The sequence below is a fragment of the Pteropus alecto genome, unplaced genomic scaffold (assembly GCF_000325575.1).
Source record: "Pteropus alecto unplaced genomic scaffold, ASM32557v1 scaffold40, whole genome shotgun sequence".
In the NCBI taxonomy this organism is placed as follows: domain Eukaryota; kingdom Metazoa; phylum Chordata; class Mammalia; order Chiroptera; family Pteropodidae; genus Pteropus; species Pteropus alecto.
Genome location: NW_006431919.1, coordinates 2,684,775 through 2,712,760, shown reverse-complemented (window position 1 = coordinate 2,712,760; position 27,986 = coordinate 2,684,775). Strand labels below are relative to the sequence as shown.

General features: G+C 42.8%; 1 protein-coding gene and 1 pseudogene across 1 annotated transcript; both read left to right on the top strand.

The window, feature by feature from the left end:
- Window positions 1-2,794: 2,794 nt before the first annotated feature.
- Window positions 2,795-26,336, top strand: LOC102894454 (proton-coupled amino acid transporter 2). Its single transcript, XM_006906426.3, has 10 exons — window positions 2,795-3,048; window positions 6,067-6,157; window positions 6,725-6,813; window positions 7,361-7,456; window positions 10,901-10,985; window positions 13,861-14,079; window positions 15,490-15,588; window positions 21,264-21,430; window positions 22,997-23,166; window positions 25,802-26,336. The coding sequence occupies exons 1-10, from the start codon at window positions 2,885-2,887 to the stop codon at window positions 26,071-26,073; spliced, it is 1,452 nt and encodes a 483-aa protein (XP_006906488.1). The 5' UTR covers window positions 2,795-2,884; the 3' UTR covers window positions 26,074-26,336.
- LOC112475291 lies at window positions 23,738-23,856 on the top strand (annotated as a pseudogene).
- Window positions 26,337-27,986: the final 1,650 nt, after the last annotated feature.

Here is a 27,986-nt window from a genome sequence, read left to right as displayed (position 1 = left end):
TAAATCCTGAGACAAGGAAAAGAAGATACAAACTTGTTATTTAAATCATGTATGTATTAACTTCTATTATTGATTTGCCTATTAAGTGAGTAAAGGGCAACAGTCTTGGTTAATATATTTCTTAAAGAGTAAAAAAAACCTTTGGCCTAAAGTCCACTCTCCTCTCAGACTCTAAGCCCTATCTAGCCTAACACCTTTTCTGTTAACAATGGGCCGATGATGCTTATCAATAGCCAGAGGATCTGAGTCACCAGTTTTGGGGCAGTTATCGGGATTTGAGGGAGAGGGCCTTTTCCTAAAGAAAGGAGGGAAGAAAACTTAACTAGTTTTACTAAAAAGATTAAGAAGTCTGCAAGAGATGTCCCTTATCATTTCCTGCTAAAAGATTAAGAATTTTACAAGTGATGTTCCTTATCAGTTTCATCTTTGTTTCTGGAGTCTCCTACTTCCAGCCTCATGGAGTACTTGTGACATTTCTACCAGATTACACGACCTCAAGCAGAGTGTTTCCCAGCTCTCTGTCTCGATTCTCTATTAAAGTGGGGCAGTTCTTTCCCCATGGAGCAATGGAACTCAACTCTGAGCAGTATCAGAACCACTTGGAGAACTTGGTAAAAACACAAAGGCCCAGATTCTCCTTACGTCACTGAGTCTCTGTGTGCTTTATTATCTCCCCAGTTGATTCTGATATACATCAACTTTCCAAACTGCCATTAAAGAATGAAAGAAACAAAGTCCTCTGTTTGAAGGGTCATAAAAGATTGCTATCATTCTTCAAATTCCACTTGTTCCACCCTGTATGGAGATGTCAAATGGGTAGTCTGTGCTCACACAAGTTGCATGTGCCTCAACCCCAGGGAGGCTGAGCCTGCGTCTCAGCATCCACTAGGGTTGAAAAGCATAGCTCCTGGGTCCTCAGTCCTTCGGAAGTCCTCTGCGATCCAGTACGCATTTCATAAAGGGGAAAAGAGGAGCAGTGCCTTTTCCAAGGTCATAACAGCATGGTAGAGCCCCAGTCGATCCCAAAGCTACAAATGTCTGGGCCAGTGTTTAGAAGGGCTTAATTTGAAGGCCCTCATCATGGAAGCCCTCCTTTCTTTTTGTAGTGCAGCAAGTTGTAGGTCTGCAGGCAGTGCCCTGCAAGCTCCCTTTTAGCCAACCCTGGGAAAAAACCCCAGCCAAATTCCAATATACCAGCAGCCCCTGTCCCAAAGGTTTGAAGGTTAACTCACGGTTTTTCTCATAACCTGTAAAGGAAAGCAAGAACTAGCCTCATGTATTAATAATATTTCAAGCTTCTTGACAACCTCACTTACTGACCTTGTTGCCTGAGCAGGAACAAGATCTGTGGGTTAAATGAGCTCTGAGCTTAGAATGGAGTTATAGAATTCCAGTGCTGTCATGAGCGGGCCACAGAATGCTGCCTGCTACCCCACATACCAGGAACACTGCCACGTAATGGTGTCAGACAGATGAATAGAGGACATTTCTCAAACCACAGCAAGTGTTTCAGTTGATTCAGTAGAAGGGTGGGGTGAGGATTCAGAGCAAGGGATCAGTGTAGTGATCAAGGCTGCAGGCTTAAGGCATAAAACGATCTGGCTGGGGTTGAGTTTCAGGCTCTACCGAGGATTAGTCTTTACCTTAAACGAGCTATTCTTTACCTCTCTGAGCCTCAGTTTCCACATCTGTAAAAACAAAATAACAGTGCTAGCCAGAGATATAGCCAGGCTTTGTGGAGCCTGAAGCTTATACCATTGAGGAGGGGGTAAGGGGTAGAGAGGGCCTCTTTAGGGAAAAGAATGCAAAATTACAAATTCAAAATCTCATACAGGACCTTGGAAAGGGTCTCATTTAAGGGAGGGGCCCAGACAAATCTGTCTCGGATGCTACCATTTAACTGTGAGATATTTAAGTACAGCTCTTGGCACAGGAGGTGGTGGTACAGGGAGTGGTATGGCTTGAGTAAAATGCTATAATTTTGAGGGAGGAGGAAATTTTGGCCCATTCTTCTGTCACTGAAGTAGAGATGATGACAGAGAACGGAACACTAGAGAAACCCCCAGGGTCTTTTTTAGCGGCAGAGTTCTATCCTGAATGGCATGTGTGACCTTAGGCAAATCACACCCTCTCCTGGCCCAGTGTCCTGCCCAGTGAAATGCGACTGGGTGTTCTACAATCTCTGCCTCTCTCTGTTTTCCAAAAGGCTTTCCGCTACTTTCTCCCTGGAGCCTCACAAAAGCTAAGAAGCAGTTAGAGGTGAGTGATTGCTTTTTTCCCCCGCCAGCTATTTTCCAAGAAAGGGGAGCTCTCAGAAGGATACCTTACAGCAGACCTGCAGCCCCTGCCCTGGGATGAATAAGGAGGTGGCAATGTGTAGGTATGCTCTTGGAGGCAGAAATAGTGTTCTGTTTAAAAAGTGTGACGAGTTGGGCTCTGGTCCTTACTCTGTCACTCGCTAGGTATGTGAACTTAGGCATGTTCCTTTTGTTCAGAACCTGATCTCATTATTTAATGTGCAGGATTAAATGAGAAAATATAGGTAAAGCGCTTAGAAGAGTATCTGTTTCTTAGTGAAGTGCTAAATAAGTATTAGTTATTGAAATGATCACTGACTAGTCACTGTTGCAGGGTCAGGGTAGCTGACTCCCTTCCCAGATCCCTCCCCTCTCCTCCTCCTCCCAATTGGCTCTTCTTCCTCAGCTTCTTGGGGCAGGAGGAGCACCCACGGAGCGGGGTGGGGAGGTGGGTGGGGCCTCTCCAGTTTGTCCAGAGCCTGTGAATGAGGTGTGAGCCACTGGGTTGCACCTAACTAGACACCTTCCTGCTTGCCTCCTAATGCAGACCTCTTCATCACCCAGAGCCCTCTCTTTCTGAAGCAGTCATGCCCGGGACCAAGAGTGCTAGCAGTTCCCAGGAAGCTGTTGACCTCAAACTGGACCTCAGGTCACCTCCTGAAAGTGCCAAGAAGCTGCAGAACAAGGACTTCAGTCTCTTGAATGGAAGCCCTTCTGAGTTGCCCAGCTTGGAGAAGACCAAGGGCATAACGTGAGTACTCTTTCCTGCCATCCCGATGTCCACCTTCTAGCCCTGAAGCTTGCACTGGCAAAAACCCTTGGCAGGAGTCGGGGGGCAGGGGGGAAGGGTGCCTGACCCCAACCCATCATGCAGATGAGAAAACCATGGTTGCAGAAGGGGCAGTTGTAGGCTGAGTCAAGACAAGAGCTTAAAGGGGCAAGAGTGGAGACTGTTAAAAAGCCCTTGGGATAGAGTGAACCAGCCTTCAACATGCACGGGTGGGGAAACTGAGTCTAAGTTACCCCAGACCATGCACTAGGTTGTTAGCAGGATGGGAGCTGGAATCCAGTGCTGGCCCTAAAGTCAGTTTTGCTCCTTGCCAATGTTGATAATGTTGGGGGAGGGACAGGATCCCCAACTTCTTGGAGGCCAGTTACCCTGGCCTCTACTTCAACTGAGAATTGCGGTGATGACATCAGAACCACGGTATTTAGGAGAGTCTAGTTTCTTCTATCTCCCTGGGGTGTGTTTTGGGGTAGGGGGAAGAGAGAGGATCACTCATGAGTCTTTCAAACCCTGACAAGGAGGGCTCTGCTGAGTTGAGGCAGGAAGCCAAGCGGCAGGTGGAGGCTCCCTTGGCCTTCACCACTCAAGCAGAACAGTAGTTCAGTGAGGAAAATGGGTGGGCTGGCATGGCGGTGGAGAGTTCTGCTGCTTTAAGAAGGAAATTTTGATCCCATTGGTGTAGTAGAAAGAACACCTGCATTCAAGTTGTGACTCTGCCTTCCCTTTTCTAAGCCTCAGTTTTCTCATATGCAAAAAGGTGATAAATCGGTGGCAGTGTGAATTTAAGGAGGCTACCTGCAGAAATTAAATCTGAAGGGGCCAGAGGGATGTAGAGGAGGGAAAAGTTACTATAAGGGGCAGGCAAAGCCCCTTTCCACTGCCACCCCACAGGTCAGTTTAGGGGTAGGCACAATGACTGGCATGGAGACAGATTCTCTTGCCCCAAGGCTTGTCTCTGGGTTGCTAAGAATGCTTCACCCTGAGAGTGAACTCTCTAGGCCTTGGGGTTATCCCTTGCTGAATAGGAGTATTTCTCAATCAGAGGTCTTGAGAGAACCAACTAACTCTTGTGTCCTGAACTAACATATGGGTTGGTGGCAATTTCAGCTACTTAAGAATCCAAGAGATAAAACAAATGAGAACGTGGGCCCCTTCTGTTTGGAGGGAAGCAGTAACACAAGTCTGGTAAGCATGGTACCTATGGGCCCAGCAGACACGAGTTCCAATTCCCACTTAGCTGCTTACCAGCTTGAGCAAGTGATAGAACTTGTCTGTGCCCCAGTTTCTCCTCTGTGAGGTGATGACAGTTTGCTCCTCCCAGGATGGCTGCACAAGTGAATTGCATACACACACACACACACACACACACACACACACAACCCTCAAGTGCAGTGTCTGGAAGTGTTGGCTACTGTGAATAGGATGGCAGTCCAAGGTCACCAAAGGAGCTGAGGCTAAAACCCAGGTTTCCTGCCTCCCAGCCCAGTGCTTCACACAGCTGACCACACTATGTTTTTAAGTAGGCTGAGTGGCCTAAAGTTAAATTCTGATTTCCCAAGCCCTTTAGTTAGAAATTTCCAAAGTAACCCGCTGACCCTTTCCTAGTTGCAAAATAAGCACAGCATTGGAGTGCCACGGGGTACTATGCTGTGTCAACAGTGCTGACACAGGGAGGGAATGGCATGCAGGGACTCTCCACCTTCCTTCTCCCCCAATTGTTCTCTTTAACCCTTAACCTTAATAGATCAATGGGTAGATCCTCCCTCAGGAAGCTAGAGGAGTTAGGGATTAACGTAAAGCATGGGTGCTTAGGGCAGTTATTTCAAAATATCTTTCCTCCTAACATTTATAGAGACTCGGCAAAGTGGACACATTGCCCAAGATGACACAGCTAGTTAAGTAGTGGCCTTGGGTTTTAATCTCTGGTTTGTCCAACCCGAGAGGCCAGGCTCTTTCCAGAATACCCCTAGTGCTCTTCACAAGAAGTCTCTCTGGAAGGCCATCATGGGGGATTTCCAAGGTTTCTAAAGCTGTGGATGCAAATCCAGTACTTACCTTGGTTTAACTTGGTCCAAGTACAAAGAGGTATAAACATAAGTTGTTTTGTAATTCATCAGCAGAGAGGGCACCTCCTTTGAACTTTATCTCTACAGGGGTAGACCTTGTCCTCTGGATAAGCTTCGCTTCTGCCTTAAAGGGTCTGAGTGTTTGTCTTTGGTTTTGTTGGTGTGGGAAGAGTCATGCCATTCCTCAGTTTGATGCCTTGGCCTGAGGGATATTTGAAAAAATATCCCTCTAGAGCCCAGTTCCCAAATGACCCTGTCTCAATAGACCGCATCTGGGAATCCAAGTCATTTGACCTGTTTATTCAAAAGTCGCAATGATTTCTCTTTGTTGCCTGCCTTTTTCCCTTTTCTCTGAGTTCAATCCTGTCTCTGCCACTAGTTTTATGACCTTAGGCTGTTTGCTGCCCACTCTTTGAGCCTCAGTTTCCCTGGTTATGAAATGGGGTGTCCCTTTACTCATCTGTCTGGGCCTGTTTCTGGGAGGCAGTCCAGTAGAAGTAGGGTGAAAAACAGGGACTCTGAAGCAGTCCTAGGTTCCAATCCTAGCTCTCCAGTATATCCTTGGACAAGTCACTAAAACAGCCTCTAACCTCAGTTTCCTCATCTACTCCCTAGCCTGAATAAGAGGCTTAAATGAGATAATACATACAAAGTACTTAGCTGAGTATCTATTATATAGTAAGTGTTACAATGGCATATATTGAGTCCTATAAATCAGGACAGTTCTGGACAAACTGGAATGGTTGGTCACCCTGCAGGAGACCCAGAGGTGCCAGGCAAGGCCATGGGGACTGAGAGGTGGCCAGGAGCCTACCTATCCATTTTAACTCAGGTATTGGCATGCTGTGAGGGAATATCTGTTAGATCTCCTCACCTCCACATACCCACATCCTCATGTCTTTTCACTTTCCTTTAGAGCGTTCCAGACCTTGGTTCACCTGGTGAAAGGCAACATGGGCACAGGGATCCTGGGACTACCCCTGGCTGTGAAGAATGCAGGCATCCTGGTAAGGAAGGCTGCCACCCCTGGGGCCAGCATGACAGGGTTATAGCAGGGAGGTGAGAGGAGAGGCTTTAAGGGTTTATGATGGTTTGCAATGAGCAGTCTTTCTGGGAGACAGCTTGGTCCAGACTTGGAGTCTAGACATGTAGCCTGGGGTTGAGTTTTGGCTCTGCTATAGAATTTGAGTGGCTTTTGCAAGTCATTTGACCACTCTCTGGGCCTCAGTTTCTTCCCTTGTAGACTGCAGGGGTTGGACTGTGATTTTCTAATTGTGCTATATAGAGCTCTAGTTCTCAGGGACACCTCAGAAGCCAATAAAACTCAAAATTCTGCATCGCCTACTCCTGTCACAGCACCCCATTGTCATTGCTTTACATACTTTATTGGATTACTGCTTGAGATTATTTTTGAAAGAACAGCCATTACTGCTAAAAAGAGTTTGCAAACCAGTTTGCTAGAAAGTTCTTTGAGTCTTGAATGACATCTGCACTACCAAATCCTTCCCCACAGTGTCCTTCACAAATTTATTCTCTTCTTTCTTTCCCTGCCCCCTGGCTCCCCCTTCCTCCAGATGGGCCCGCTGAGTTTGCTGGCAATGGGCTTCATCGCCTGCCACTGTATGCACATCCTGGTCAGGTGTGCCCAGCACTTCTGCCACAGGTGAGGAAAACGGCATCCTCATATCAGTTCCTTTGGTACTCGGTTTTCAGGGACATCCCAGAAACATTCTGCACATAACAAGAGTTTATTTCTTCATTTCCCCCAACAAGGCCAAGAAAAGGAGAAAAGCATTCAGGGCAGGGATGTAAAGGGAGGCTCTGCCACGCAACTCAGTAGGTGCGCTCAGTCAGGCCACTGTGCGTATCTGCATGACTTATCTCTAAATTGGGCATTAACAATCCATGCCTAGCCCTGCCTCAGAGAGTTGTCATGAGGATCCAGTGGGATCACTGATATGAAAACTACTGTACCAGTGCAAGGCGTGTATTATTACCCTTGCTATGTAATAACTGCCCCACTTGACAGGTAAGGAAAACTAGCCACCAAGGAGATACCATCTGAACTAGAACTTTGGTCACCGGATCACTGCCCCAGTGGTCTTTCCACTCCAGCTGGGTCTTGCCTTGCTACGTGTCTCGTGACTTTTCAGTATATGATCTTAGTTTAAACCGCGTCTTGGTAACTGTGTATGTACTTTCTCCTGCAGGCTTAACAGGCCCTTCATGGACTATGCGGATACAGTGATGCATGGACTGGAAGCCAGCCCCAGCGCCTGGCTTCGGAAACACGCCCACTGGGGAAGGTACCTTGTTCTGGCTTTGCCAGGAGGGGTTAGGATACAGGAGAAGGAAACGTGGCTGGCAGGGATGCCTTCTTCCCTGCAATGGTGGCTCAGGTAGCACAGAATGTCGGACTTTCCACATGGAAGGGGTTTATGGGCAACCTTCCTGATCCAGCCCCTTCCTTGTATACCTCCAGTGACAGGGTGCTCATTCCTTTGCTATGCAGTTTTAATATTTAATATTTTTAATATTTAATAATATTTAATGTTATTTTTATTAAACCACATTTATCCAGTTGCTACTGGATATGTATCAGGCCCAGGAAATACTATGAGAAACAAGGCTTTGCCCTCACAGAACTCATAGTGCAGTGAGAAAGAAAGGCATTACACAGTTTAGGACACAGTTATTTAATAACCACTGAGATAAGTACAATGGAGGAAAGAAGTCCTAGTTGCTACCAAGCAGGTAAGGAGATGTGGGTGGGCTTCCTAGGATGGTTCAGAGGAGATGACTTCTGAAGGAAGGAGTTCTTAAGGATGAGGAATTACACTGAGAAAGTGGGCAGGGGCCTGGAGGACCTTCCAGGAGGAAGGAAAAGCAAAGTTTGAAGATCCTGAAGCAGGAAGGAGTATGTGGCAGTTTCAAGGTAGAGAAAGATCAGGCAGCTCAAGGGCAGAGAGTCAGGGAGATGAAGCTAAAGAGGGACTCAGGGGCCCATCAAGCTGTACATTTTCACCCTCTTGAAGGTTTCATTCTTTTCTTAAAAGCAACCAGGAAGCCATTAGGAGGTTTTAATCAGGGAAATAGTCATATTTGCACTGTTTAAAGATCTGTCTGGCTTCTGTAAGGAGAATAGATTGTAGAGGAGCAAGAATAGAGTAGTCGGACCCATAAGGATGCTATTAACAATGTCCAGGCAGGTGGCAGTGATGGCTGGGACCAAGCTGGTGGCCATGGGGGTGGAAAAAAGTGAATTTGGTCATGATTTGGATCTTGGGATTGTAGGAAAAGGAAAAAGTCAAGGTTGCTTTTTAGATTTCTGATGACTTCTGTTTTGGACAAGTTGTGTTTGAGGAGCCTGAGAGATATATTCAAGTGGAGATGTCAAGTGAGTAGTTGCATAGGTTTGAACCTATCTTCACACAGGAGATACAGAACTAAAGTCATCAGCCATGAAGCCAGGGGGCAGAAGAGGTCTCTTGGGGGGTGAGTTTGTAGTGAGAAGAAAAGAGAGAAAAAGGCCAAGGTGTTAATGACCCTTTGGTGAGCTGAAGACTTCCCTCTGCAACTCCACCTCTATGCCTTCAGGGATGACACACGAGTCAGTCCCTTCAGTCCCCTCGCACTTGGGACTAAATCTACTCTTTCATCTTTATTTTCAGACCTGTTCCCATCCCCATCTCTACTCTTTTCTGAGCACCAGATTGTAGAAGTCTCTCTTGAGATGTGATACCCCAACCACTGCTGTGTCTGAGGTGTGCGCTGCCCAGTGTAGTCTACAGAGCATCATGAGTCTGGCACCTCCCCTGGTCCAAAGCCCACTCACATACTGAATTAATAAATTCAGCTAATGATCAGACTAAAAAGGTTATGGGATGATAACCTGAATTTTCCCGATTCCTTCACCAAAGAGGAGGTTTATGCCTTTCACTACCCCTCAAATCCTTCTACTTATTGTTGGGCACGTAAAGTAGCTTTTCCTGCTCTTTTTAGGAAACTTGCTCCACTGATCATCTCTTCTCTTATCACTCGAGCTTCTATTTTGAACGATGGACTCTTACTTTCAACATTTAAATGTGTTCACATATCTCCATCTTTAATAAAATAATAAAGCTTCCTGTACCTTACACTATCCTCTAGCCACCATCCTGACTCATATTCAACTTCTTGTTATTCAACAGATATCTCCTTAATACCTGCAATGTGTCAGGAAGTGCTTTAGACAATGGGTCTGCAATGATCGAAATCGGCACTGGGGCTGACACACTAGCTTTGTGAAAGAACAGCCCACCCCTTGACTTTACGTCTCCATATCCCGTTCACACCTCTTTCATGGGTCCCCTGGCTTTTTGTCCTTATACTTCTACAGAAGTTCTTTCCACCAGTGTCCTAAAAGACCTCCTTGTTGTACCTTCTTTGCCCTGGAGAACCTCTTAGCAGCATTTGGTACAATTAACTATTCTCGTCTTCAAACATTCTGTCTCTATTGGCTTCTATTAAACTCTTTGTCATCTTGGTTTCCTGCCTGCTTCTCTGATCATTCCTCTGCATTTGTTGCAGCTTCGTTGTTTCTATCCTTCCTTTAAATGTTGGTGTTCTCTAGGGTTTGGAACGCTGCCTTCTCCTTTTCTCCCTCTGCACACTCTTCAGTGCTGATCTGCCTGCTCAAGACTTTGTCCGTTACCAACAAATCAACACTTTCAGACCTTAATTTATAGTCGTCTTCTGAATATCTCCTGTAGGAACCTCAGGCTTTACAATTCAGTTACTGAATGTGTCATTTCTTCTCCTTCCCCTAAAACCTGTTCTTCCTTCTGAGTTGCCCGGTTCATTTTGTTGTCCAAGCTAAAAACCTGTCAATCACCTTAGATCATTTCCTTTCCTTTTCCCCCAGATGTAGGTGCTCAACCAGGTTCTGTAAGTTCTAGCTTCTTAGTATCTCTTAAAATGCTTTAATTCTCTCATCCTAATGGCCACTTTGTTGTTCAGGCAGCTGCTGTCTTTTACCTCCATAACTGTAAGAATCTGCTATCCAGTCTTCCCACCGTCGTCTTGCCCCTGGGTGTTCACATGGCAGCTAGAGAAATCTGCCTAATCCCTCTGTTGAAATGTTCTTTCCTCTCTTCTCTCCATCTCCTCTTCCTCTTCTTTTATCTTTCTTCCCTTTCCCAAGGGACTCCCATTCAAATATTGGTTTTTCTAAGAAGGCTATCTGCTCTATAATTTGGGTAAAGTACCCTTTGACCATGGCCCTTAGCACCGTATTAATTTTGGTCCATCTCGCCCAGTAATCTATAAACCACTAGAGGAAGGGACGATGTGTTATTTGTCTGTGTATGTTCAGTGCCTAATATGGTGTCCGGCATGTGGTAGAAAAAAATTTTTTAATGTTAAAGATAGCTAATAAAAATATTGTGCCTACTGCCCTACATCAATTAGTATCAATTGCCCTACATCAATGGGTATCAATTACCAGAAATACCACAGAGCCAAGCACACAGATAGGTTCCTAACCATGAAGAATTTTACCACTTGCGGAGCTGAGAATGCGAGGGTTGTTGAGACTTATTTTTAAAGAACTGTTGTTACCTCACTTCTTACTACTGCCCCATTGTTGATTGTGGTGGCATGAACGAGGGTGCTGGTACAGAGCCACCAATCCCTGGGGACAAAAATGGAAATGACGAGCCAACTCTTCTGTTTATAATAAGTGTTCTTTCTTTCTCTCTCCTCTCTTCCAGGCATATGGTGAGCTTCTTCCTTATACTCACCCAGCTGGGCTTCTGCTGTGTGTACATTGTGTTTCTGGCTGATAATTTAAAACAGGTAGAGTCTTTTAGAGAAGGTGGGAGGAAAAGGTCATGAAAAAGGAGGGTCCTCTGCTAGTTGTGCAACAAATGGCTTCTTCTTTTGGGGGACCTGGTGTCCTCATCAGTATAAACAAGAAAGTTAAACTAGATGCTATCAAAGAATCCAGACTTCCCCAGTGCATATATCTGCAGATTTCTGTAAGTGCTTACTTTTTCCATAATACCTTTTGTTCAGTATCTTGGACCTGTCCTCAAAGTTAGTCTTTAAAATTAGACTGGAAGGAATTTTGGATTTTGCAATCTTACCTTGGAGCTAAATCTTCCTTAACTCTTCTAAAAGTGATGTGGGTCTTTGGGGATAATACCTAATCTTCTTTGAGCCATGTTTATCTACCTTTAGTTGCTTAATCGTGATGGTTTAACAGTTGTGGTCCCCAGCAAGTTCCGTCAATCTAATCCAGAAGTTACCTCATAACAATTTGAGCAAAATAATATGGGTAATAACAGAGGCCATCCTTAGTCAATCAATTAGCTTAAAAAAGAAAACTATTCTTTAGGGTTTTCTTATTTTTCTGCTTATGGTAATACTAGAAATTTGGAAATGTAAAAATAAATCACAAAAAGGGAAAAAATAGTAAGCATTTAGAGTTAGCTTCTATTATGTGTCAGATACAGTGCTGAGCGTTTTATATGCTTTCCCTCATTTAATTCTCTCCATGACCTTATCAGAGTAGGTGTTGTGGTTATTCCTATTTTGTAGATGAGAAAACTGATACTATAAACTCTATAATATGTATAAGGTCACAGAGCCAAAGTTAAAAATGCAGGCCTTTTGACATCAGAGCTCAAGTTCTTAAACACTATGCTATATTGCTTCTCAAAACAAAACAAAATTATTCTTAATCCAATCACTCACAGTAATCACTTTAACTTAGTATTAACTGGTTAGCATTTGAAATTTCTTTATGGTTCATAATGTAATTTTTAATAGTTTGATAATATTTCATCACACGGGTTGATCATGACTTAGTCCTTTATTGTTAGATATGATCTTTGTTTCCCTTTATTTGTCTACTAAAATCTGTTTTTCTACTATAATCTGTACAAGTCTTAATATATCCCTTTATTTCCTTAGTTTATAGTGCTTCAAGTAAAATTACTGAGTCAAAGAGTTTGATTGTTTTGAAGGCTTTTAAAACATGTTACCAGGTTGCTGCTTGGAAATCATCTGATACCAGCAGAACTTAATTTATCATCTGTCTAGAGCCAAAGCAAGCATTGTCTCGAGGACTTTACAGGCTAAGTAGAATGTTCCAAAACATAAAAAAGGTTAAATATTGTTAATATGATATTTTGGCGCAGGACACCACTAACACCACTCTGAGGTTAGGGTGCTTAATTGTGAACTGAGGGGCAGCAATGTGCAGAGGAAGAATAGATTGCTGGGGAAGAAAAGGCTCCCTTGGGAGGTGCATCTGAGCTGAGTGTTGAAGGGTGTTGTTGGCAGCCAAGGTGAGAGAATGGAACAGCGAACACCTGGAGGCAGGAACATAGGGAACTTGCTCAGGAGAGACGATACGATAGGTTGGCGAGGAAAGTGTGGGCCGAGGGAGAGGAAAAGCCTTCGGAGTTGAATGGGGCCCATTGATGGAGGGCCTTGAATGCCTGGCTGATGCTCTAGGTATTTTCCTATTGTAGTAAGGAATCAGAAAATGACAGGACTGAATGATTCATATAAGTAGCCATGGTGTGTTGTTCAAAGAAAAGGGCATTTTAAAATAAGAGTGTATGCTGGGATTGCAGTCCTGTAAAAGCATACGTATAATACATGTCATTTATGGTATTATATGGAAAATGTATAGATGCATTACTATGGCTACCTATGGGTACCGAGATTATCATTGCTTTACATTTTCTTCTTGCCTGACTCTAGTTTCTAATTGTTCTGGAATGAGTTGTATCACTTACACAATAAGACTGTATCATTTAAATCATTCTGATTCTAAATGAGAGTAATACCATACACCCCCTGCACCTGACTTTGCCAGGGGGTATTTGTACTGTGTGCAGGAGGGTGTTTCTTGTTTATCACAATAATTGGGGGATACTAATAGCTTTTATTGGGGGGAGGGGGTAGGAATGATAAATTTCCTGCAATAAATGGTCCAGTCCTCCTAAGGAAGAGTTCTCTCACTCAAAAAGCCAGTATTGTTCTAATTAAGAAATAGTATGTGATGGGTCTTTTTGTTATAAGCAAAAGACATAGCTGGGGAACTTAAGTAGAAAATAAGTTTAGTGAAAGAATATTGGCTAACTTCCAAAATGATGGAGAAAGCAAAAAAAGAAAAGAAAAGAAAAAAAAAAAAAGGCTCTCAGAAAAGAACAAGAACCAGGGCAGTTAGGGGGATGTATATAGAACTGACAAGCAGCCTCCCCAGGGATCCCTTGTCAGAATTAATTTTTACATTCCTTGTTCTGACTTTGTGTTATTTTGCTAGGTGTTTAGATTCAGATTTCAGGGAGAGATGGTGAGTGCCCTAGTTTGTGTTAAAGGCCAGTCCTTTAGCTTTGCCATATGATTTTGGCTTACAGTTCTCCAAGTTTGTATTCAGATAAGGGAGAATTCACCAAAAATAAATCAGAATCAGGAGGAATGATGCTAGGTTGCCAACAGCCAACAAATAGCCACTATAAATCCAGTTATTTATTTTTAATTAAGTTTCTTTTTTATTAAAGTTATTTATGCAGAAGATTTACAGTAAGAAGTCCTAAATTCACCCTAACTCACGTGAGACATTCCAGCTCTTTGTGAGGGAGTTTGATCATGGGTCAGACACTGAGCTAATCACATGCACAGATTTGTTGACTTGCTTTTCCTATTCCTTCCGCAGGTAGTGGAAGCTATTAATGGCACCACGAACAACTGCCATTACAACGAGACAGTGATTCTGACACCCACCCTGGACTCCCGACTGTACATGCTTGCCTTCCTGCCCGTCCTGGTGCTGCTGGCCCTCATCCGGAACCTCCGGGTGCTATCCATCTTCTCCATGTTGGCCAACCTCAGCATGCTGCTCAGCCTGGTCATCATCGCCCAGTACAGTGTCCAGGTTAGTGCACAGCACACACCTAACTGCTCCAGGGGGCAGAGCTTTTTATCAATAATAAACTGATACCTGGTGCCAGCCCTAAGGGTAGGTAAGTGTTTACCCCATTCTTCAGCCTAGTACCCACCTCGTTGTAGCATTTCTTCCACAAAGATGTCTCTGTGAAATCTCATTCCTCTGGATATTTCCTCTTCCGTGTTGCTTCTCCAATAATCATTTTATGTCAAATTCTGGCTTAAAAAAATGCTTCGCAAGGAAAACATCTTGATCAGTTTACTATAGATCATTCCTGTAATGATTGGATAGCAGCAAAAGGCAGATAAAAAGCAGCATCTTCTTGTCGAATTACCCATAGTCTTACATCCTCTAGGCAACAATTCCAGGCACCCAAAATTACCCGTAGGCCACTCAAAAAAAGCCTCCTGTCTCATCACAGAGATGTAAATAGAGAGTCTTGAAAGGCTTACTTGAGCCAATTTATCATGATGTAAATGACAATGTCTTTGTGGTTGATTTTTTTCCTTCAATTTCCTACTTTTCTATCCTTCCTAATTTTTATTTTATAATGGACAAGACTATATAAAAATTTAAATCCCAGAAGCCCCTTTGCACACCTAATACCTTTCTGATGTTTTTCTCTTTTAGAAGGCACAAGGAAAAAAAAGTTATATTGTCCACGAAATTTAATAAAAACAACAAAGTCAAATATTTTAGGATAACTATGGATAAGTATTGTATTCCTTAAGGCAATATTGATAAATTCCACAGAATTGAATTTCCCAATGAGATAGCTACCTCTGATTTATTTTCAGACGTTGCCCAATTAGAGGAATGGTTCCGTAATGATTTTCATATTCTAGGTCGCAGGGTACATAACGTGTTTATTTCATACACTTTTCTCTCCTTCAATTTATAGCTCATCGAAGAAGAGGAAACTTTCATATTTAACTAATTTGGGTGGGGAGGAATCCCTAGAATATTACTGTAACTCCATCACAGTAATTTTTAACACTATTACAGTACAGTGGTACATTCCATATTACAGTACAGTGGTACATTCCATATGGAATGTACAGTGGTACATTCCATATTCTCAGGCACTTTAGGTGACACTAACCTGTCATGTGTAAGACATTCTTTTATTGGATGCTGATGAACCTAACTCCCTCTGTGAGATACTGATCCTTCAACACTTTGACAATACTTCAATGTTTTTTCCCTCCAGCTCTTTGTTATCGGGCAGTATTAAAATCAATTTTAATTCTTGCCTACATCCTTTTGCAGTTTTCTGAATTTCTTGACATTTAAATTAAAAAAAAAAAAAATCAGGTCTACTTTCAGAACACCCATGTCTTAAAGGAGCCCAAACATGCTTTGAGAGTTAACATCTTACCCCATTTCTCTCTCGTATAGGAAATCCCAGACCCCAGCCGGTTGCCACTGATAGCAAGTTGGAAGACCTACTCTCTCTTCTTTGGAACAGCCATATTTTCTTTTGAAAGCATTGGCGTGGTAAGGTTTGAATTAGGGTGGAATGTCCCTGGTGCTGCGGGTGGCCTTCTGAGCAGGAGCTGGGAACTCTGGGTTTCTGGATTTCTGTGCCCTAGACAGAGCTCTAGTTTATCCCAGTATATCTATTAAACATTTATCTTCATATCAGCATGTCTTTCCTAGTCTTTTAAAATCAAGACAGATTAAGGTGTGCAATTTATATGACAGGATTTGATGAAACATAAAAAAGTTTTAAACTGGAAAGTACTATACATTTACAGTAGATTATTGCATAGTCTCTGCTTCCATACTTGAGGAAGGATAGTGCTGTGTATATAATTTTTAAATTTACTTTTAATTTACATACAGTACAGTTTACTTTTTTTTGCCGGGGGGGGGAGGCACTACATTTCTGTAAATTGTGACAAATGCATAGAGTCATAGGTACACCATAGTCAAGACACAGAGCAATTCCCACACCACTAAATGCTCCCTCATGCTGCCTGCCCCCTTTGTAGTCAATTCTCCTTGCCACCACTAACCCTGGCAGCCAGCCACCTTCTGGTCACTGTCTCTATTGTCTTATCTTTTCCAGAATTTCATATACAGGAGATGATGGTATGTAACCTTTTGAGACTGACTTCTCCCACTCAGTTGCATTTAGGATCCATCTTGTATGCAACAGAAGCTCATTGCTTTCTATCTCTGAGTGTCCACTGTAGGGGCAATACTACAATTTATCAGTTCACTTGCAGAAGGACATTCAGGTTGTTTCTAGTTTGGGGCAATTATGAATAATGCCACTATAAGCATTTGTGTATAGGCTTTTGTGTGAATAGAGGTGTTTATTTCTCTGGGAGTAAGTTTGCTAGGTCACAGATAGAATATAATTGAGTCTTGTTTATTAATCCAATCTGACCATCTTTGTCTTTTAATCGGTGGAATTACACTATTTACATGTAACATAATTATTATGGTTATTAGGTCTGTGTTTTGTTTTCTGTTTTATCTTTCCTTTTGCTTTTTCTCTGTTTTCCCTTTCTTGCTGTCTTTTGGATTATTTGTATACTTTTTGGTATTCCACTTTAATTTGCCTATTGGATTTTTTACTAATATATCTCTTTCTGTAATATTTTTAGTGGTTGCTCTGGGGATTATAATATACATATATAACTTTGCATGATTTACTTAGAGCTAATATTTTATCATTTCTAATAAACTGTAGAAATCTTACAGTCATAGGTTTACTTTCTCCTCTTTATGTTATGTTGCCCACATGTATTACATCTAAATACATTAAAACACCATCAGACGATGTTATAATTTTTGCTTTTTAATCGTTACACATGGTCCTTACTTGTAACAATCTTGCTAGGATAAAAATAGTCTATTATATCTACCCAGGTAATTACTATTTCTGTTGCACTTTATTCTCAAATTCCCAAGTTTCTCTCTTGTATCATTTCCCTTCAGCATGAAGAACCTTCCTTAGCATTTCTTTTAGAACTGGTCTGTTGGTGACAAATTGCCTTCATTTTCTTCATCTTAGAATGTCTTCATTTTGCCTTTATTCCTGAGGAATATTTTTTCACAGTACAGAATTCCACGGTGACAGTTTTGTTTTGTTTTCAGCACTTTGAAAATATGGTTTCCCTTACTTTGGCCCTTGATGGTTTTGATGAGAAATCTGCACTTATTTGAACCATTGTTCCCCTATATGTAATATGTTCTTTTTATCTGGTTACTTTCAAGATTCTTTTTTTATTCTTTGGTTTTCAGCAGTAAAATCATATTAAAATAATTATATCATATATCTGATATAGTTATGAGTTTCTTCTGTTTGAAATTCACTTAATTTCTTGAATCTGTAAATATATGTCTTTTACCTAAATTGGGAAGTTTTCAGCCATTATTTTTCAAAAAAAAAAAACTTTTCTGCACCCATCTCTTTCTCTTCTCCTTCTGGAATTCCAATAATCTGAATGTTAGACCTTTTGATACATGTCTCATCTGTTTCTGAGGCTCCGTTTATTTTTTTTTAAATATATTTTCTCCTTTTATGTTCAGAATCAATAATTCCTATTTATCTATTTTCAAGTTCACTGATGCTGTGCTCTGTCATACAGTGTGGTTTCCAGTGTGGTTTTCCAGTTCTAAAATTTTCACTTGGTTCTTTTATTTTACTTCTGCTTCTTTGCTGAGAATTTATATTTCTCCATTTATTTCAGTAATGTTCTTTCTTACTACATGGAGGACGGTTATAATAGCTTTTTTAAAGTCTTTGATATGTCTAACATTTGAGACATCTTAGGGTTGGCATCTGTTGTCTTTTCCTTTGAGACTTACTGAGATTTTCCCAGTGCTTTGTATTTTGAGTCATTTTAGACTATATCGTATACATTTTGAATATTATTTTATGAGACTCTGGAGCCTGTTAAAATCTTCTGAAGAATGCTGATTTTTGTTTTAGCAAGCAGCCAGTCTGGTTAGATTCAGACCACAAGTCCTGATTTACCTTCTGTGAGACATGGTTCCAATATTAGATTAATTTTCAAAGCCTTTGCAGTAATATTTGGCTTCACCCCAGCTCTGTGCCACCCAGGGACCAATCTGGATGTAGATGGTGGTCTACACAATAGTTCAATTTTCAAAGGCTCTGCTTTGATGCTTCACATCAGTTCCGCACTTATGCAGCTCGGGGCTGAGCCCGGAACTTCATTCACAGGTTTAAGGGATCACTCTCTCCAGCCCCCCCGTCTCTGTTTCCTGCACACTCATCAGCTCCCAGTGGCTCCTTTTTCTGGTCCTCTGGCTAGAGAGCCAGAGTTTCAGCCTCCCTACACTGTTGTGAACTTCCTGTCAGATCTGACCCTGGGGTTAAAGCACTGAGAGAAAAGAGAGGGGGACACTTTTTTTTTAATAATAGGGATTCGTACCAAGGCCCACTTCATGAACACGCAGCCTGAACAGTCACATAGGGCCTTGCCTTTGGAAGGATCCCATGCTTGCTTTAATGCTCTTCTTTCCTCATCTTGAAATTCTTCATTTTGGTCTAGGGGGTCCTGCATTTTCATTTTGCACTGGACTCACAGATTATTAGCCAATCCTGATGTCCCCCCACACTATAGGGACTCCCCAAACTTCTTTTCCTAGTTCCTTTGCTCAGAGAGAAGAAGTTTGTTTCAGAATTTTAGGCATCAGTGACCACCACACGGTCAGTGATACACCAGAATGCTGCTTTGTGACTAGGACGTGACTTGGGGTATGGTATAGCCAGGAGAGTGAAAAAGCAAAACAAAAATAGTAGGGATTCTCTCCATACTCTGTCTCAGACGGGCCCCTATTCTAGGTCTTCTGGCCAGAAAGAGGGTTTTTCTTGGAGTTCTATCTGTCTGCATCCACTGAATAGTTCTAGGATTTGGGCTTCCCTTGAGTCAAAACTGGGAGATATGGGAAGAAAAAAATCGGGAAACTCACTGCCATATGGTCATTTTTACTGGTTTTGGTTAATCCACCTGCTGTTATATACTTTTCAAGTCTAGGAGTCATTGCTTTATGTTTTCCTCCCAGGGCTTTTAGTTTTAATCATTGAGAGAGAGAGAGAGATGATAGAGTGTGCTTACACCATCTTAATGGAACTGAAAGCACTTTATATTTAGAATGGTGGACGGTCATGGCAACAAGCAGAGTGCAGTGGTTGAGCAAATGACTTTGGAGGCAGAATATGTTGCAGTATTATTTGGCCCTGGGGTACTCTCTGAACCCCAATTCTCCAACTAAATGATGATAATCTGTTCAATGAATACTTATTGAACACCAACTATGAACTAATGATTATTCGTATCAGAGTTAAAATTACCTTTTGACATCTTCTAGCCCAGTCTCCAGTTTTACAGAAGAGGAGCCCAAGTCCCGAAGAGGGAAAAGGAATTTGAGCTAGGTCACTAGCTGGGAACTGTTGCAGCTGTGGCTAAAACTAAGCACTCCTCACTCCCAGTCCAGGCTCCTTTGCACTTTACACAAATGGCTAATTATCTATTGTGGGAGGAGAGAGAGAGTGAGCTATTTAGAATGATCTGGCCTTGTAAAAAGATTATTTTTAGCCTGGAAAATTTTTGCAGCAAAAATGTATTACAGGATGGGAAAGCTCAGGACAGACTGTCTGCTGTCCACGTAATCCTCGGGATTTTTCCTGGGACCCTGCCTCTAACTCAGAGGGAAGTGGAAAGGCACAGCAATGACCCCTTGATAGCACTCCCACCAGCAGTTTTCATTTGCATGGCGGTGGGGGAGGAATGCATGCAGAACAAAAAAGTCATTAACAGTACAAGGGCACAGATGCTAAGGTCCTATTGAGTAATAAACATAACACAATGCTGTTAAGAGTATGGGTGGAAACCAGTCCTTGCACTTTGGAGGACAATCCTAGTCTGCAGCCTGGCTCTGCTACTTTCAAGCTGTATAACTTGGGGCAAGTTACTCCATCTTCAGAGCCTTGTTTTCTTCATCTATAAAATAAGAATTATACATGTACCAGTTCATAGAGTTGTGATCTTCATAGCGTTGGTTTGAAAGACAGAAGTGACCTTTGGCTGCCCAGCAGGCTCAAGGGGCAGGCTGGTCTTGAGTTGGATTCCTTTAGAGCCAGAGATACATCTGGGGTGGAAGGGTCCTGAGAACATGGTATGTGGGGAAATGTGCTACTGGGGAACCAGGAAGCTCTAGTCCCAGCCCCGCCACCAGCCTCCCCATCTGTACAGAGAGGGGCAAGGGCACTGAAATTGGGAGTCGCAAACTCAAATACCTTTGGAAGGCAGTCTGGGTGAAGAGGCCAGGTATGGCAGTGTGAGCAGGAGCGGTGGGCCTGGTGAATGTGGAAAGAATGTTGTACCTAAAGGCATCATATTCTGTTGTCTTGAAGACTCTGCTGGCCAAAGAAAATTCATTTGCCTAGATCATGCTGCCCCAGAGGGCTGAGCTCCTTGGTCTGGACAACCTGAAGGGGCCTTTCCAGCTCCGAATGGTCCAGGGTTCATCCTGTGACTCCAGGGTCTACTTCCTTCCTTTTTTCTTTTTTTTTCTTTAATTGTGGTAAAATATACCTAACGAAATTTACCGATTTAACCATTTTTAAGCGTACGGTTCAGCGACACAATGTACATTTACATTATTGTGCAAACATCACCACTATCCATGTCCAGAATTCTTTTCATCTCACAAAACTGAAATTCTGTACCCATTAAACAATAACTCCTCATCCCCTCCTCCGCCAGTCCCAGTCCCTGGAAACCATCATTCTTCTTTTTGACTCTGTGAATTTGAGTAGTCTAGGTACTTTATATAAATGGTCTCATGCAGTATCTGTCTTTTTGTAACTGGCTTATTTCATTCAGCATAATGTCCTCAAAGTTCATCCATGTTCTGGCATGTGCCAGAATTTCCTTTTTAAGGCTGAGTAATATTCCATTGCGTGTATATACCACATTTTGTTGATCTGTTCATCCATCAACAGATGCTTAGGTTGCTTCAGCCTTTTGGCTGTTATGAATTATGCTGCTATAAACAGGGATGTGCAAATATCTTTTCTAGTTCCTGCCACCAATTCTTTGGGGTATATATGCAGAATTGTGTGCCATTCTTCTTTATATTCATGTCCCTCTTTCTCCTCGTCTTCTCACATGGTGATATTTCTGTAGGTTCTGCCCCTGGAAAACAAGATGAAGAACACCCGCCGCTTCCCAGCCATCCTGTCTTTGGGGATGTTTATCATCACTGCCTTGTACATTGGCATCGGGGTTCTTGGCTACATGCGGTTTGAAAATGACATAAAGGCCAGCATAACCCTTAACCTGCCCAACTGCTGGTAACTTTATGGGCCCTTGGGTGGTGGGACTCAGGGCCAGGTGTAGGTCGCTTCCTCCTCCCTTCCACAGATGGCAAACCAAGGTCTAGAGAGCTTCCCCTGGCTGAAGCAGAGCTGCCGCTGGAACCCTGGGCTCTGGTTCTCTGTCCGGGGAGCTCTTCCTTCAACCACAGCCGCCCGTGTTGAGTGAGGCCTCCTTAGCTCAGCATGAAGGACATGATTTAAGAAGAGAGGGAAGAAGTGAGAGATCTTGGTCACCTAAGGAGAGGAGGGAGGTGGCTGGAGGAAGGCAGGAGACGGAGAGAGGAGTTGGTGGGTGGCAACACTTGCAGTTATATTTACAAAGGCTGTGTTACCAAGTCTTGCTTGCCACAGCCAGTGGCGCACATCCACATGTCAGAGTAGCTGGGATGAAAAAGCAGTAAAACAAGAACCAATTTGGGAAGACCACTGTAAAAAGATTTTGGTCAAATGCACTCAGTTCATGTAACAGTTAGCTGAGCCAGACCTCAACAGTGCCCTATTTAAATAGACTCATGAACCTATCTAGCACTGGATAGCATTTTCTCCCACACTGAGGCATGTCTTTAATTACAGGATGCCTGCCTTTTTAAGGGTCACTTGGAGGCTTAATTTGCCTCAAATAGGGCTCCTTTCCTAAGCGGATAAATATCATTCAGCAAGCATTTACTACATGTCAATTATATGCAGATGCCAGTCTAGATACATGTGGAGGGTACTGATGTGAGTAGACTATGAACTTAAGCTTCACTACCTTCCCCAGCTCATGATCCAGTGGGAATGGGGGAGAACAGATAGTACATATACACACAGATATAATATAGGACAGAAAAAGGAACCCTCAGGAGCAAAGAGGTCTTGGGGACTTCCAAGGAAAGAAAGTACATTGGGATGGGACAACAGATTATCTTGTTCTCTAACAAGACAACTCTGTCCAAACAAGGAAAACTCTGGCACTCCTGGGTCCATGTCCCTGTTGCACTGCCTCCTAGTTTACAGTCATGGATGATTTACTTAACCTCTCTGACCCTAGGTTTCCACATTTATAAAGCAGAATTGTCATGAGGATTGAGTTGGGCATGTCTAAAAGCATCTGGCACGTTGTACTTCCTCAAAAGATGGGAATTTCAAGAAATCAGTGAGAAATGGAGTAAAGTGGGGTTCCAGGCATCAGGACTAGTGTGAGCAAGAAACAGAAATGCCAAAGTTAGCCTCTTTAAGAAATCGCCTGAACACTGATACAGAGATACACATCACACATACACGCAATTTTATTAAACATGGGAGATGCGTCTACCACATCTGTGGACTAAAGATATGTATCATATCTCCATAGGTCAAAAAAACTTTTATAAAGTTCAACATCCCCATCACACCTTCCCTCTGCTTCTAGTCCAAGGCCCACAAGTACCCCTGACTCTCCTTTTACCCACCATCGTTTTCAGACAAGGACACTTGCAGCCCTAGGGACCATCCCAAGGTCAGAAGTTGATGTTCTGAGAAGCCCGGTGGCCACAGTAAGCATGGCTCTGGTTTGTCCTGCAGGCTGTACCAGTCGTTCAAGCTCCTCTACGTCGCTGGCATCCTGTGCACCTACACCTTGCAGTTCTACGTCCCTGCAGAAATCATCATTCCCTTTGCCATCTCCCAGGTGTCAAAGCGCTGGGCACTGCTTCTGGACTTATCCATCCGCTTCACCATGGTCTGCCTGACATGTAAGTAGAAAGCAGAACGGAATGTTGCTCTTTTCCTGAGGGCTGTCAGAAATCAGCCAGACGATAAAGGATAGGCATTATAACCCACTAATTGAGCACTAACTGTATTTCAGGGATTGGAAAAGGCTTTGCAAGAAGTGAGTCATTTAAGCCTAATTCTTACATCTAATTAGATGATTGACTGTTGTCCAGCCTGAGGGAGTGACAGCTTATCGAACAACAATCATAATAATTGATATTTATCAAACATCTATGGTGTGCTAGCCACCATGCTAAGCTCTTTTTAGTCTATATTTTATAAAATTTTATTCAGTCCTGTAGGAATTCTCATAAGGTAGTGCTATGATAAACCCTGCTTTACAAATGACAAAATTGAAGCAAGGAGTGATAATTGGCCAAGAAGTGCCAGAGGTAGGATTTGAATCCAGGTCATCTAAGGCCAGAGCCAGCACCCTTCATCTCCAGGACAGAGGTTGAAAATGGCAGTCAGTGTGTTTCGTCTGGCAGTAGAGGTATGTTGTTTGACCCTCATGATGTTGTACAAATTTGGGCCAACATAAAAAATTTGAGAGTTTACAGCCATGCTACCCTGGACAAGCCCGATCCCATCTGATTGCAGAAGCTAAGCAGGGTCAGCCCTGGTTAGTTCTTGGATGGGAGACCACCTAGGAAGACCAGGTGCTGTAGGCATAAAAAATAAAAATAAATAAAATAAATAAATAAGGGATTGTAAGCTGTCAAGGTCCTTGCAATCTGTGACGTCAACCAAGGGTTGCCTCACCTAAAAAGTTTTAAAAATAAAACATAAAAAATTTGAGAGATCTCACATACAAATCCAAATTTATTTTGGGGGGTGGGGTGGGGCGGATGACATGGCAAGCCTAGGGTCACATTCCCCATTGGCAGTAGCCAACTGGACTTGCCCCCAGGACAGGCCCTGCTCATTCACTGGCTCCAGCTGGCCCCACCCTCCCCCTTACAGCTCCGGGGCCCATGATCCCGGGTGCCCTGTTTCTGCAAGTATTTTAGCAGGGGCAAAGGAGATGATGGAGATTGCTCCACTGAGTATGATGTGGCCCTTTTAATCGTGATTCTAAGCATCTCCCTCTAGCTTTTTGCTGTACTATATAATTCACTGGACACTGATTTCCTTCCTTTGAAGTGATCTGTTCCCAATTTACCCTAGGAGGCAGGGACATTACCATTCAGAAACCTTAGAGACTCCAGAGAGATAGAGGATTTTGTCTCAAATATGAAGATGATAATTCCTGAAGCCTAAAACTAGGACTTCTGCATGCCTTGCCCCAATCAGTACATATGAGTATAAAACTTTCTTAGTGCTTTACATTAATTAACTTGTTTAAAACTTTAATGCCATTTGCAACATGAACCATGGTACCTAAAAGGATAGATGTCATTTATCCCCATTTTGTAGATGAGGCTACAAGCTGAGGAAAGAACTAGGGACTTTTTCAAAGCCACACAGGGAGAAGTCAGAATCCTGTCTTTCAGACCTGTTCTCACTCTTATACCACAGGAAGCCTGGGGAGGCTTCTGGGCTTTCTTGGTGACACTTTTCCATCAAAAAGAAAAAAAAAAGTAAAAGCCCAGGCCTGCAAAACATCCTACTAAAAAAATAGAATTTCAAAATCTGTAGCTTTTAGTGTTTCTTTGTGAAATGTTTTCTGGTGTGCGTAAAACCTGCAGAACACACTTTTAAAGAGATCCTGTGACCTTGCTCTAACTTTCTCCTAGAAATAATTTTACATTCTAATTGTTTGCAAAAGGTGCTCATAGTCATGTTATTAAAATGTCAGCTCTATGAAGACGGGGCTATTTTTTTAAATTATTCTGTTTTGTACATTGATAGATCCCAAACAACTGGGTCCAGTTCCCAGCACTGTTATTTGGTGTTATTTATTTATTAAGAGCTTAATTGTTGGATATGTAGGGATTCGAAATGTACCTTAGTGGCATAAAAATTATTTTAAGCTAAAAACATTTGAAGGAACATGGGGGGACAGGAAAAAAATTTTTATCTAAACTTCCTTTGCTGAATTAAGCAGGATCTTCTGAAAAGTACAGCTGTCATAAATCTCCTCTCTGGGAGATTTTCAACCAGAAAGGAGACTAACCATCATCACAATCTGAGTAATTACTTAAATAAACTTTATCTGAAACTGTCATACCTTCTACTTTTCTTGCATAGAAGCTCTGACCCCTCCTTCACCCCTTATGAAATAGGGATATAAACCCCTATCTTTAGCTGTTCCAGGAGCCAATTCATTTGAAGGCTCCTTAGCCCTAAATAAATTTTTTTCTTGTTAATCTGTCTATTGCCAGTTAAATTTGCGGGCCCCCATCAATGAACCTAAGTGGGTAAAGGGAAAGTGTTTCCTCCCAACAATATGAATCGATATATTTGAAAAGTGATTGAAAGGAGACACACAAAATTTTTAATGTGTGACCTCTAGTGAATACGATTCGAGATATTACAGGACTTTCAACTTTTTCTTTATGTAACTGAATGTATGAGAAACAACTGGTTTTTGTTTTAAGAAAGGGATTTTAAAAACAAACTTTAGAAGCTTGGCTAAGCCTAGAAGATCAATTTATCCCATATCATCTCCTGCAGGCATCTTAGCCATCCTCATCCCTCGCCTGGACCTGGTCATCTCCCTGGTGGGCTCCGTGAGCAGCAGTGCCCTGGCCCTCATCATCCCGCCCCTCCTGGAGATCGCCACCTACTACTCAGAGGGCATGAGTCCCCTCACCATCGTCAAGGACGCCCTGATCAGCATCCTGGGCTTCATGGGCTTTGTAGCAGGGACCTACCAGGCCCTAGACGAACTGATCCAGCCAGGACACTCTGTCACCTTTTCCAACTCTACCATGTTGATTCAGTGAGAAAGGCACTGCTCCTCACCCATCGGCACCTGACTTTTAATGATATGGAACTCTTGTATATATGCATTATCTTTATTTTGCTGCCTTACCTTTTCTCTGGGCCAAGTCACAGTGAAACAAGCAAAGACTCACCAGCTACAAGGTCTAGATGGTAATTAAAAAATTGTTTTTGTTGTTTATTCCTTTTCTTTCCATCTCCAGCCATTTACTACATCGAGAGCTCTCCCTGTGAAGGCTCTCCATTCTATCCAACTCTTTGGCAATTCACATGGTGACTTCCACACCTTGAGTGGAGCTATGCAAGGAGGAGCCACCAGGAGGCACCCAAGTGGCAGCAACTGGCAGAAGGAGGTGTGGCCAGCCCAAGCTGACTCTGATTTGATAGACAAAGGGTTTCCCCTTTTCTGGATCTGTTCAAAGAGTAAAGACTAGGAGTGGGAACATAAACTGTAATCCAGCAATGTGTGCGCAGCTCCAGCATCAAGACGCTGGATATGCAAATGGCAGGGGGAAAAGTGGTGGACAATGACATTATTTACCTCTTAAGTGTTGCAACAAGCATTCTTGATCACCTCCTATGTGCCAAGCATAGTTCAAGGCTCTTGTAGTAGATTGCAAAAAATGGCCACAAATTCCTCTTGACAATGTGACTCTTCAGCTCCTCCCATCAAGAAGTGAAATCTATCCCTTGAATCTGGTCTTAGCCTTGTGACTTGCTTTGGCCAATAGGACATTAGTAAATGTGATCTGAACAGAGGTTTGGTGATGGCTTGTGCATCAGGGCTTTCATCTCTTGCTGTACATATGGAGTCAATCCAGGTGAAGAAGCCTGAGCTAGCCTACTGGAAGACGAGGGACCATGTGAAACAGAAATGAATCATCCCAGCTGAGCCCACCCCCTGGATCAACCATCCTGCCAACTTCTAGACAGCACTGAATCTGGCCCTCCTACTCAGCCCTGCTGCTTTGGTGTTCCAGTGCCCTCTCTCTCTCATGACTTTGGCTGGCAGCCAGAGGCCAGTCAACCTGAGATACCACCTCAATCTTCCTGCTGGTGTTTGTTCCCTCCCCCTTAATATTGCTAAAATTGGGAAAATGCCCCTAGATAACTGAGTAGATATTATAGGCAGATCTATAGTCTCCCAGGGGAAGAAGATTCTCTTCATACTCTCTGTGATTTATGGGAGTGATCCATGCTTCTTTTAGCCTGTTTTAAGAGAACATTTGAAAAAGCCCTTTCCTGCTTATTTTCAACCATCATCCTCCCTGTGCAGCCTAGGAAAGTTTGCGGGGGGGGGGGCATGTGTCTGTCTCATTTCCCAAGTCCTGGTGTGCTCCTTTTATGTATTACTTTCTATTTGATGGATTTATAGAAGGTACTTCAAGGCATAAGCCCTGCTCAGGTAGCGGAAGGGCCAGCTAAACACACCCAGATCCTGTAGTCTGCAGAGTACCTGCCCAGAGATGGGACACTCAGCCCTTGCAGTGGTTCACAGCCCACCTGGCCACAGGGTGGCTCATCACTTCCACCCTGCACTTCTTTTTCATAGGCAGACCCAAAGAATTTCCACTGACTGGTTCAGAGCCTTGGAAAGCCATCTTCTTTCTGAACTTGTCTCTCCATCCTGCGCCACTATCATTCTACCGTCCTTGTTAAGTTTGATATTGTCTTCTCTGTTATTAAAAAATGGTCACATATTCTCCAAGGACAAGCCCCTACTGTGCAAAATGATCAGGTTACTCTTATTATTTAGACCAATCTGGATAACATTAAGCATTGGAAAAATAAATTTAGTAACATTGAAGTAATCAATAAAAGCAAGCTAGGGAGACTCATTTGTAATTGCCGACAGCATTAAAGACTACCAATGTTAGAACTGTGTTTGAATGGTGGGGACATTAAAATTTTTTTA

What these genes read in the sequence shown, in the direction of transcription:
- LOC102894454 (XM_006906426.3), top strand. Translation starts at nt 2,885, where the DNA reads ATGCCCGGGACCAAGAGTGCTAGCAGTTCCCAGGAAGCTGTTGACCTC. An exon ending in GAGAAGACCAAGGGCATAAC is followed by an intron (nt 3,049 to 6,066) that starts GTGAGTACTCTT and finishes ACTTTCCTTTAG; the next exon opens with AGCGTTCCAGACCTTGGTTC. An exon ending in GCCCAGCACTTCTGCCACAG is followed by an intron (nt 6,814 to 7,360) that starts GTGAGGAAAACG and finishes TTTCTCCTGCAG; the next exon opens with GCTTAACAGGCCCTTCATGG.